General features: G+C 39.2%; 1 protein-coding gene across 3 annotated transcripts in view; it reads left to right on the top strand.

Moving 5' to 3' along the window:
• Positions 1–12,231, top strand: part of NPHP1 (nephrocystin 1) — a 38,251-nt gene that overhangs the window by 10,925 nt on the left and 15,095 nt on the right. For all 3 annotated transcript variants that reach the window (XM_077814163.1, XM_077814164.1, XM_077814166.1), the window contains exons 10-15: positions 73–167; positions 1,491–1,619; positions 2,697–2,771; positions 4,642–4,752; positions 7,678–7,760; positions 11,968–12,044. In XM_077814163.1, coding sequence (XP_077670289.1) covers positions 73–167; positions 1,491–1,619; positions 2,697–2,771; positions 4,642–4,752; positions 7,678–7,760; positions 11,968–12,044 — 570 coding nt within the window. The remainder of the gene's footprint in view (positions 1–72; positions 168–1,490; positions 1,620–2,696; positions 2,772–4,641; positions 4,753–7,677; positions 7,761–11,967; positions 12,045–12,231) is intronic.

Raw genomic sequence — 12,231 nt, 5'->3', positions numbered from 1 at the left:
TCTATGCCATTAGGAGAGATGGGTGAGGGAGTATAAACAATATAATAAAACATTAAAAGGTTGTTTTTCTAGGGAATCAGTTTCAAGCCAGTTACTTCATACAGCCTGAACTGACTCCTTCACAACTGGCTTTCACAGACATAGTGTGGAACCCTGAAAAAGACACTGTAAGTAATTTCTGTTGATAAAGCTCTGAACGCTGTCACTTTCAGGATAGATGACCAGAGTCTTTAGATGAAGAGGTCCAGAGCCCACAAAACAAATATCATGTTATTAGTAAATATTGAAGTGAGATAAATGTTAACATTCTTCTGTGTCACTCCTGGGCATTCCAGGCAGTAGATATTATCTCATCCTACTAGCTGACAGACAGAACATCAAAAGAAACATGTGATGTCAGCCCCCAGATCAGAGCCAATTCCAGCTGAGCATACCTGTTGCTTTCCTGTCTTCCAGGTGAAACAGCTGTACAAGGCTGAACTAATCTTTTAGTTAGATCTTAAACTTTTGTCTGACATTGTGAAATCCCTCAGTTCAGTTAAGTAGTTGTTTCTCACTGTGACGTTTTGGTTCATTTTCTAACATAACTTTGCAACATCATTTGAATATTGTAGTGGAAAAAATGTGTATAAGCCTGGCATTTAGAAGAGAGTAGCTCAGAAAATTGAAATGCCAGACTTCCTCCTGGGTCTTTGCTTATCTTGTTATCAATGGGAGAACCTACTGTTTGTCACATCAAATTAACTTGCATCTTCCACATTATGGATGTGAATTACAATACAATGTCATTGCCGTAAGACAAAGAGATGATCTGTGCCAACCATTCCAGCTTATGTTGGATAGACAGGATGTTCTCAGCCCTGTGTCTTGTCTGAGGGTACATTATAGGACACAGACTCCTGGTACATGTTCAGGATGGATATGGAAGAGTGTTGAACTTTGGCCTGTATCTGGAGCGTGGGTCTGTGGACAAAACTGAAGGGTGAGTGGGGTGGAGTTGGTGTATCCTGCCCACTGTGGCATGGCGGTTAAGCTTCAGATGTTTGTAGTTATTAAAAACAATCTGTGTTGTGCAAATAAGTGGCCTGTGTCCAACCTTAACTGTAACTTGAGAGTGCTTTTTGCCAGGGCTTGTTAGATGGCTTTTTATAAAAATACTGTGTGATAACTTGATGGAGATGAAATAGAGCTAGTCTCAAGCCAGACCCTGGTAGACCTGTGTTCATAAAAGCACCATCACACTTAACATTAATTAGCACACTTGTTGTCTGAGCAGAACGGCCAAGAGCTGAATGGCATGGAGACTGACTTGTCCCCTAGAAGGGGTCTCTCCACAAAAGGGTTGAGATATTGCGGAAAAGCTTTGCTGTTGCCACTTGTGCTACACACACACACACACACACACACACACACACACACAGAGACACTACTATATTTAGGAGGACCATGTAGATTTAATTCTCTCTTTTATTATTTTGTCCGATTCATAGATTCAGCCAAGACCAACTCGAGTGTCACTGATTTTAACTTTATGGAGTTGTAAAATGATTCCTCTTCCAGGAGTGAGCATACAGGTTCTCAGTAGACATGTTCGACTCTGTCTTTTTGATGGTAACAGGGTGAGTTGCTCTGATGCAATAAAACGTAACGTTCCAGAAATAGTGAGGTTAAAACATGATATATTTAAGGGATTTCTGAATGGATTTAAAATGATCACATTTGGGCTGCCTCTTATGATGGGTAACATTTTTAAAAGTGCCTAAGTGATGGAGGAGGTTAAGTTCCATTTTTAAAAGTGACTGAAACATTTAGGAGACTGAGTCTCATTGAAAGTCAAGGGGACTTGGACTTCTAAATGCCTAAGTTACTTTTGAAAATGAGACTTAACTTCTAAGTCACCTAGATTCTTTTGAAAATTTTACCCTAGATCCCCAATTTCATTTAACCCATTTATGATGTTTTTTACACACAAGAAACAGATCTGCTGAGTAAGTGCTATTTTTTACAGTCACTTTTTGGAGTACAATTGTACTTTCATCTTAATTGCAGTTTACACACCTTTAAAAAAGTAATATGAAATGAAATATATAAACTGACTGTAACTGGGCCAATTTCAGATACTTTTTTTTTTTTTTTGAAGAGCTTTATGTAAACTCACATTATTTTAGTAAATAAATTTTCAGTACAAATTTGATTCTGTCTGAAAAGCACCAAGCATACTTATACCATTGTATAAATTATAGACAAAGCATTAATTTCTTAAATCCAGATGAATAAAAATCTTATAATCCAGAGTTTCAAAATTCTGAAAATCTTTTATAATCTGTCACCAACCTCTGTGGATTCCTCAGAGTTCAGAGGACTCTCCTCATTCATTTCACCCCACTATTCTCACCCCCTACATCAAATCATGTATGTTCATGGCCAAGGGAATGTCACATTGCACCTTCTGCAGCTGCTGCTAAATTGCTAGAGAGGCTGTGCTGTGCTTGGTGATTCTTCTTTCAGGGAATATGATTCCTCAGCAGTGCTCTTAACACGTCCTAGCTAAGAAGGGTGAAGGACAGACATGGTCTGATCCTGCATTGCAATGCAGAGTGCTGGACTAGCCTTGCATGATACTGTATTTTCTTAGAGCTATATCATTTTCCAGAAAACTAGTTTTTAATATTTTCACCACCATAATTTCCTTTTAGGTACTGAGTAACATTCATACAGTTAGAGCTACATGGCAACCTAAAAATCCCAAAACATGGACCTTCTCTCCACGGGTAGGTATATAGCATAACAAATGGACTTGGCCAGTATGTGTGTGTATCTGCTAATTGTAATACAGCGTATTTAGAAGCTAATAGGCTCATCTCACTTTTAGTCTTCTTACATTTTCTTCATATATTGGAAAGGTAAAAATGGGACTAATTGTACTGTGCCTGACGCATTTAGCCCTCAAAAGCATTAGCTCTGAATGAAGGGATGTATCTTGCAAATACTTGCTATTGAGTATAGCACTTAGTACCCAGTAACCCTAAAGCACTCTGCTTGGGAGTGTTTGCAGGATTGGGCCCTAACACAGGGTCTCTGTTGGCTCACTTAAGTCAAAACTGTTCCAATTTCTCTGGGCCCACAGATCTGACCCAATAAATTTTCAGTTTGGGGGAAGTATGTGATGTTAATGATAATACCTAGCAGTCTCCACCCATAGATCTCAAAACCTACAAAATGACAGGTTTCAGAGTAACAGCCGTGTTAGTCTGTATTCGCAAAAAGAAAAGGAGTACTTGTGGCACCTTAGATCATCCGATGAAGTGAGCTGTAGCTCACGAAAGCTTATGCTCAAATAAATTGGTTAGTCTCTAAGGTGCCACAAGTACTCCTTTTCTTTTTGCGAAAACCTACAAAAGTGAGTATGCATTGTAATTCCTGCTTTACCTGTGGAAAGACTGATGCACGCAGATGAAGTGACATACCCAAGGTCACAAGTACAGTATAGCGAAGATACGGTACATGTTGTAAGGCCCACAGCTGCACCACCTCAGAGTGGAACTGATAAGGTTTTATTAGCTAATCAGGACTGGGTTAGGTGTCTGCTTGGCAGAATTCCATTTTTTTTTTCGGTTTCAACAATATTGATTTGTATTATTTTTATCAATTTTTAATTATTTTTATTTTTACAGTTGTGGAAAATTAAGGGAGGTTAGTGCTGGGGTTAGGGAGGAGCCATTCAGCAGCAGGATGGCCTCCCCCATGGCTGAGGGCTTGTCCTTCTCTTCCCGGTCCTGACCAGGGGGTCTCTGCTCTGGCCGGCCAGGACCATACCCTCCCCCACACCTTGCATCTGCAGGGATTCATTGTCACCAGCTCTGTAGCCATGCAGCTCTGCAGTCACAGCTCTGCTCACTTATTCACTCATGTGACAGCAGGCAGCAGAGAGCCCTCTGTGTTGCTGTAGGGTCGGCGACATGCCATTCTTGCAGGCACAAGGTGTGCGGGGGAGGCCGTACTTGTGCTGTCTGTTGCCGATGGATAATTTTTTTTTGTCGATTTCAGTGTGAAGTTGAAATTGACATTTGACAACATCTGTCAGTTTAAATGGAATCCGGACAAATAAAGTTATGTGTGTACCAAGGAAATGCTGTGAGGATCTGATGTTAGTTATTCAGCAGGTGGCACTTTGTGCTTGGATTCAGTATAAACTTGAACACGAGAATGTGTTATTAGCAATGGAAAGGAGGAGAATGCTGCTGTGAATAAACTTCCTTTGTGTTTTCATTAGCGTAGCTTATGACTGGTAACCTGCCTTCAGCTGATGTTGTGTAGGATCACTGTACGCTGTCAAATTGCTGCTGTATGTTAACTCCAATGGTGGCTGTGTTTCTCTGGTGGGAAAAATCATCTCTTATTTGTAAAATGCTTTGAGAGCCGATTATTACTAAAGGAGTTACTTTTACAGATTAGCAGCATTTTATGGAAAAACAGAACAGTATTTTTGCCTTAAATTGAATCTTTTTAGTTAAAAGAAAATGATGAATAATGAGATTGAGTCTTTCATAGAAGATGCTAGAGTCAATGTATTCAGAGGTTTTTAAAAATTGGAATCTTGAAGATCTACACTCACATCTTATTTTTGTTTTAATTTATTAGGTAACAGGCATCTTACCCAGCTTGCTTGATGGTGACTGTTTTATCAGGTCCAATTCTTCATCTACAGACATTGGTATATTATTTGAACTTGGCATCACTTATATTCGCAATGTAAGCATATAAAGATGGATACATTTTCAAAACTGAATGTTTTATTATTATTACTTCCATAATCTCAACATCAAATAATTGTAGTACAATAAAAAACTTTGTTTTTTATTTTTCCTTGGATTTACTCAGTTTTTTAAAGTGATTTTTAGTGCTAGTCAAATGTTAGATTGACAGCAATGGAAACTGAAGTCCTATTTCTCCACAGAAAAGGTATAATATCCATCTCACCCCACCCACTACCATCTGTGGAGGAATAGAGAGGTAGTTTTTGATCCTTGTTTAGCGATCAGAACACTTTCTCTTTCTGATCACTGATCATCAGAAAGTTTTACCTGTCCTGAAAACATTTTTATTGGTCTTCCAAAGATCTGACATTAATTGTGATTATTAAGGACCAATTTCTTGTCATTCTGGTTATCATCTTGCTTTCCCCATTGCCTTCCAATTTTGGCATGATTAATAGCTCATAATCAAATCATTCAAGAATAATCTTTTATATAATTTGAAAGCTGAAATTGCAAACTCTTTCAAAAATGTATAACGTACTGGTTTCTAGCTCCAGTGGTTACTATCTGTCTGATTGGGTACTTATAAGGATTGAGACTAGAGGGTGATGTGCAGAGAACCAGTTATCAGAGGCATGAGCTCCAATGAACTCTGAGATATAAAAATAAATAATTACACTGCTGGAAAGCAGAGATTCCTAGCTTTCATTTGTGAAGGTTCATGAAATATTGGCTCTGAAGAATCACTTGTTCCTCTGTCTAGCAGTACTTTTTTGCCATTGTTTCAGGGCAGAATATAACAAGTTCCACATGGGTCATATAGTCCTGCTCTGCTGAGTCACCACATTAACCATGATTCCCCACCCCCCCGTCCCCCTGTAGCCGGTATCATCTCATGGTCTAGGTCTAGGAGAATTGTATATATAAATAGACTAGCTCTGTGTCTTTCGATCATTGGCGGTCTGGAGGGACCTATTGGGGAATGATGGCCTTCATTATGCTATTTGTCTAGTCAGGATTTTATTAAGGATGTGTGGCTAGAATATGGTTGTATAAGGGCTAGAGTTTGTGCAAACACCCTATTGGTCTTAATAATACATAGCTCTTGTATAGCACTTTCCATCTGTTGATTTCAAACCAAATTACAAAGAAGGTAGGGATCATTAGCTCCATTTTACATGTGGGGAAACTGAGGCACAGAGAGGCAAAGTGACTCCCTCAGGGTCACCCAGCAGGCCAGTGATGGAGCTGGGAATAGGACTCCTCCAGTGCTCTATCCACCAAGTAACACTGCCTCCATTACAAGTAAAATATTCTAGTGTTTGTGGTCACTGATATCATAAAAGATGGTTGTTATAGATTGATAAGCTTTACTCAATTAATTTTTTTTCTCAGGGTATCATTAGAGGTTGTTTGGAGGCTTTGCAACTATGCATTTCCTTATTGAGGGCTTGTCTACATGGTGCAGCAAAGTATGCCAGAGGAGTGAGATTTGTGAAGTGCAGTAATGTGTTGTTTCAGAGTAACAGCTGTGTTAGTCTGTATTCGCAAAAAGAAAAGGAGTACTTGTGGCACCTTAGAGACTAACCAATTTATTTGAGCATAAGCTTTCGTGAGCTACAGCTCACTTCATCGGATGCATACTGTGGAAAATACAGAAGATGTTTGTTTTTATACACATAAATCATGAAAAAATGGGTGTTTATCACTACAAAAGGTTTTCTCTCCCCCCACCCCACTCTCCTGCTGGTAATAGCTTATGTAAAGTGATCACTCTCCTTACAATGTGTATGATAATCAAGGTGGGTCATTTCCAGCACAAATCCAGGGTTTAACAAGAACGTCTGAGGAAATGGCCCACCTTGATTATCTCTAACCCTCACCCCCCCTCCCCTTTCTCAGATGTTCTTGTTAAACCCTGGATTTGTGCTGGAAATGGCCCACCTTGATTATCATACACATTGTAAGGAGAGTGATCACTTTACATAAGCTATTACCAGCAGGAGAGTGGGGTGGGGGGAGAGAAAACCTTTTGTAGTGATAAACACCCATTTTTTCATAAACACATGATTTATGTGTATAAAAACAAACATCTTCTGTATTTTCCACAGTATGCATCCGATGAAGTGAGCTGTAGCTCATGAAAGCTGATGCTAAAATAAATTGGTTAGTCTCTAAGGTGCCACAAGTACTCCTTTTCTTTTTTTAGTAATGTGTTGCACTCTACCCGCCCCATGTAGACCCTGCCAGTAAAAGGTACTTAGCTTGTGTTAACCTAGTCATGTTAACCCAGTGTGCTTTGCTGGTGCTGTGTAGGCAAGTCTTTAATGTCTTGCTTTCTTTAGAATTAATCTTCTCTTTGAATTTCCTGGCTTTCTAAAGCTTGTTTTTTATAATTACAACATTTTTGTAAGGTTTTGACACTCTTAAAGTACTGTTATGAATTCTCAACCTCAACTCCAGTTTAACTAGTGGTGGTGGTTGTTTGTCTGGTAATGTAATTTCAAAGGCCTGTGGATGAGTGGATTTGTTGTTTGTATTTTTTTAAGTTCACCGTAGACTAAGGGTAACTTTGGACACACAACTGGACAGATATTTTCATGTTGTGATAATAGCTGCACAATTGACTAATTCCAGCCCAACCTTTATTTGAAAATCAGGCCCATAATCTCTATTTAACTTTTTGGTTGCTTGCAAACACATACATAACACACACAAGGTTAGGGCAAAAGACACTCAAAAATGTTGTGATCAGTACTCAATCCCCTGAAATTTTCAAGGTATATTTACAAAGTTCTGGAACCTTGTATATTTTTAAGGGAGATCTTTTATCTGTGGTTCCACAAAATGTCATTCATCTCTTAAGTTTTCTATTTTTAGCTGGCTGAATAAGAAGTTTTATTCTTCTATTACTTTCTAGTCAACTGGTGAAAGAGGAGAGTTAAGCTGTGGTTGGACATTTCTAAAACTCTTCGACTCCAGTGGAATTCCAGTTTCTTCCAAGTAAGTGGGCTGTATTTTTTCTCAGAGTATGAAGATTCTTTTTTAAACTCATACTTTTGCTTGCATTTTTGATGTAAAATTTCTTGTTGCAGTTAGCAGTAGAGCTGGAATTTCACATGTATTAACTGTATGTATAAGGGCATATGTATTTAATTGCAGAAAAATTAATCAGATTTGGGATTCTAATATTCAGGTGATGCTGGAACTTCTAATCAGAATAGTTTTGTCCTAATTATCCCACCCTTCAAAGGCTCAAAATTAAGTATCCAAAAACTGGAATCAGATTTCAGAGTAACAGCCGTGTTAGTCTGTATTCGCAAATGCAAGTGTATTTTGCAAATCTTTGTTTACGGAATGATTATTTTTTATCTAGATTACTACAGAGATATTAGGTTAAGAGGGAAAAATTAAAAATCCAATTTATTAATCCCCTTGACACTCAGTTTATATTTTTGCATTTCTCTTGGCCTAGACAGTGAAAATCAATTTAGTCACTTTAACTTTTTCATAGATCCATAGTCTATAAGGCCAGAAGGGACCACTCTGATCATCTAGTCCATAGAACTGCCCTGGATTAATTCCTGTTAGAACTAGAGAATTTGTTTTAGAAAAATATCCAGTCTTGATTTAAAAATGGTCAGTGATGGCAAATCCACACAACTCTTGGTAAGTTGTACCAATGGTTAATTAACCTCACTGTTAAAATTCTGCGCCTTGTTTCCAGTCTGAGTTTGTCTAGCTTCAATTTCCAGCCTTTGGATCTTGTTAAATCTTTGTCTGCTGGACTGAAAAGACCATTATTAAATTTTTGTTCCCCATGCAGGTACTTACAAATTGTGATCAAGTCACTCATTAACATTCTCTTTGTTAAACTGAATAGATTGAGCTCCTATCATTATGTCTTTTGTTTATAGGTTTATGTCTAATATTCCAAAAGCTTATGCTTCAGGGCTTCAGACAGCCACCTGTAGGGGTCAAGAAGGGATTATTCCCCCCTGCACGCCCCTCCCCCCCATGTATTCTGGGTTTTTTTGGTCTCCTTCCTATGAAGGATCAGAGATGGCCACAGCTGGAGATGGAACACTGGACAGGGTGTGCCATGGCTCTGAGGTGGCACGAAGCACTTCTCTCTCTCTCTCTCAATGCTTGGCTGGCTGGTTCTTGGTCACGTGCTCTGGGGCTAACTGATCACCATAAGTGGGGTTAGCATAGGGGACCAGGGCATAGGCAATCAGGCTCAGCAGTCACAGCTGAGCTGGGATTCACACATCAAGGAATGTAGTTGGTGAGCAGGGGTTGGGGAATCGCTAAGGCTGGGTTCCATAAGCAGGAGTTGGGGTCAGAGTCAGTCTGGCGTTGGAGACTGGAGATCAGAGATAGCACCAGCTGGGGTCAGAAGGCAAGAGTCAGGGTCAATGTTGAGCTGGGGTCAAAGACTGGAGATCAGGAGATGAGGTGAGATCTGGAGTTGCAGCAGGCCAGAAGTCTGTGTGGGTTGCCCAGACAGCTTCCTGGGGCACCCTCCAGGGTTAAATAGTGCAATTGGCCAGTCAGAGGGCTGCAGAGTATTGTCACTCTGGGTCCCTTGGGCAGTACTTCCTGTGGCTCCTACTCCCCATGCTCCCTGGTTAGGGCTCTACATGGCCTCCCAGTAGCACTGTGGGAATGTTAGTGATCTCAGGCTCTGCAGACCTAGGTTCTAGTCTGTGGATCCTTACAGTCAGGAAGAAATTTTCCCCCAGGTCAGATTGGCAGTGACCTTGGAGTTTTATCGCCTTCCTCTGCAGAGTGTTGGTGTGGGTCATATGCCAGGATTATCTACATTTATCTAATTTAATCATTTTCGTGCCATTGTGGTGGCTTTGGTCCCTCCTATTCTCTGCCTGTGGCACATAGTGGTCTAGTCTCCTGTGGGCTGTAATACTTTGGTCTAATTTCAGTTGTTGGGTTTAGTGTGCGGGTGCTGGGTGGTGTTTAGTGGGCTGTGATATACTGGAGGTCAGATTAGAGGTCTGTGATATAAAGGAAGTCCCTTCTGGCCTTACGATCTAGGACTCTATAAGGCATTTTTTCCAATCTAATCATTCTTGTGGCACTTTTCTGAGCCCTCTCCAGTTTATCAACATCATTATTGAACTGTGGGCACCAGAACTGGGCACCGTATTCCAGCAGTGGTCGCACCAGTGCCAAATACAGAGGTAAAACAACCTCTCTACTTCTACTTAAGAATCCCCTGTTTATGTATCCCAGGATGGCATTATCCCTTTGGCCCCAGCATCGCACCAGGAGCTCATGTTCAGCTGATTATCCACCATGACTCCTAAATCCTTTTTGGAATCACTGCTTCTCAGGATAGTTTAAGTATTGGTTTTATAACTTCACTGCACTTCAATGCCATGGCTAGTCCTCCTTACAAAGACAATAAATTATATCGATTTGAAATGTTAGCAATAAGTATGCAATAACTAGCAGTTTCTAAGAGCAAAACTTTGCAAACAGACACACCTCTGGGTTGCATTATCAACACCTGCACTTTCTGTCCTTCTCTCATATAGATGCACATTCCTTTCTTCTCCTTCCAAAATGGTATCAACCCTAAAACGATAGGTGAGATGTGAAGTCATTTTGAGTTGGGGTTTTACTGCAGTATGAATATTGTTGCCCAGCATTCACAGCTGTAAACATACAGTTTGTTTCTTTCAGTACTTCAATAAAAAAGGCCAAGCAAGACAAAACTGACTAATCAAATTTAACAGCACTTTCAGACACTGACGTTCTTTTGGTTTTATACTCCGTGGGCTCATCCCAAGAAAGTGTCCTGTAGAACATGCCTTTCTAGCCACATGTTCTTCTAGGTTGAGTCAAATTATGCCAAAAGACCCAACAGTGGAATAACTGAATGGAATGGGATTAGAACTGAAACTTGGGGTCATTTGTTACGTATCCACTCTGTCAGCAGCTTCTGAGATATCACACTTGCTAAATGGGTGTATAAAGTATAGTGACATACGCTGAGCTGTTTGAAATATGGCTCAGTCTAGCCTGACTCAAATCTAAAATGGTCCAAACCATTTAAAAAAAATCTTGCTTGTACATGTGCAGTTTCCTCCTGTGCATAATGAATGTTTTATTGGCTGATTGCATTGTTTGCTCTGTCTCCCATAAATGTTATATCTGCTTTGACAAATGGAGTAAAATAGGGTAGAAGATGAAATGAGCTTTGAAGAATAAAAAAGAAATCTAGTGTCTGCTCTGTCAATAATCCTTTTAACAATAAAAAGCATACAGCACAAGAGAAAACAGTTTTCTTCTCTTTCTTTTCTCTGTTGGTGATCCTTCCATAAGACTCATGTCCTGCCCTGCTGCTAATACAGTGATGTAAATACAGAGTCTAGAATTTTGAAACTACATGTTTATCTTCAGGCTGAAAACTTGAAAGCTTTGATGGCTAAAGTTTGATTCATGAATTAATATTTAGATGCCTAAATTAAATATGGTTTCAGGAGATTCACTTTAGGCACCAAAGTCACTGTGGAGTTAGGAGCCTAACTTAAGTTATACAAATTTTAAAATTTCTCAAGTAGTAGTAGAAGTATCAAGTAGTAAGTGAGCAGAAATCTTGAGCCTGTTAAGTTACCAAATTTATTGAAACGTGAGAAATGTCAGAAAGTTGAGTCTAGAATTGTCCATTAGAAATGTCATCTCTGAATGATTGAGCAGTGTCAACACAATCAGTTTCACATTATTAAAGTGTATTTTTATAAATACCTTTTGGTTGCTGTTTGAATGAACAAATACAATTGACACAAGACGAAGACTGCGATTTGTGAATGTGTGAGTGAGATGAGACCTTTGTTCAGACTGCAGATATATAGGTTTTTGGGAAGGAAAACATGATGAATTTTTTGTTAATTTCATTTTAAACCACACTGTTGGAGTTGCATTTAAGAGAATTATTGCTAATATTTATTTTGAAATGTGGCTAATTTGTTACTGTAAAAGAGAAGCTTCAGGTTTGCTTCTTGAGTTTCAGCTGTTGTGAGTGATTAAGCAAAATCAGCTCCCATTAAAATATTAATAATAAAAACTGGATCTCTTTTCTTTAAAAATAAGAGAGATCTTTACTTTATTTTCAGAGAAAAGTGATGCTGTTGTTTTCATTTCCCCCTGGTTATGTTTATTAAAGTATATTACTATTTATTTACAGGACATATGAGCTTCTTTTGAATGGTGGCACACCCTATGAGAGAGGTATTGAGGTGGACCCATCAATATCAAGAAGAGGTACAGTTTCACATGTACATTACATAAATGAAATGACACATAACAGTTGGGTACTGTATTTTGCACCTTTGCACGCTTATATATCCTCTGAGGTTCTGAGCGTAGTGTGTAACAATGCTCGACATTCAGATTCCCTTGGCAAATTGCAGGGAGAGGAAAAAGAGCAGGCATGAGCTCATAAACAGCT

This window comes from Eretmochelys imbricata, chromosome 3 (genome assembly GCF_965152235.1).
Source record: "Eretmochelys imbricata isolate rEreImb1 chromosome 3, rEreImb1.hap1, whole genome shotgun sequence".
NCBI classification, from domain to species: Eukaryota; Metazoa; Chordata; order Testudines; family Cheloniidae; genus Eretmochelys; species Eretmochelys imbricata.
The sequence above is the reverse complement of the archived record's forward strand: the minus strand, read 5'-3'. Positions and strand labels throughout refer to the sequence as shown.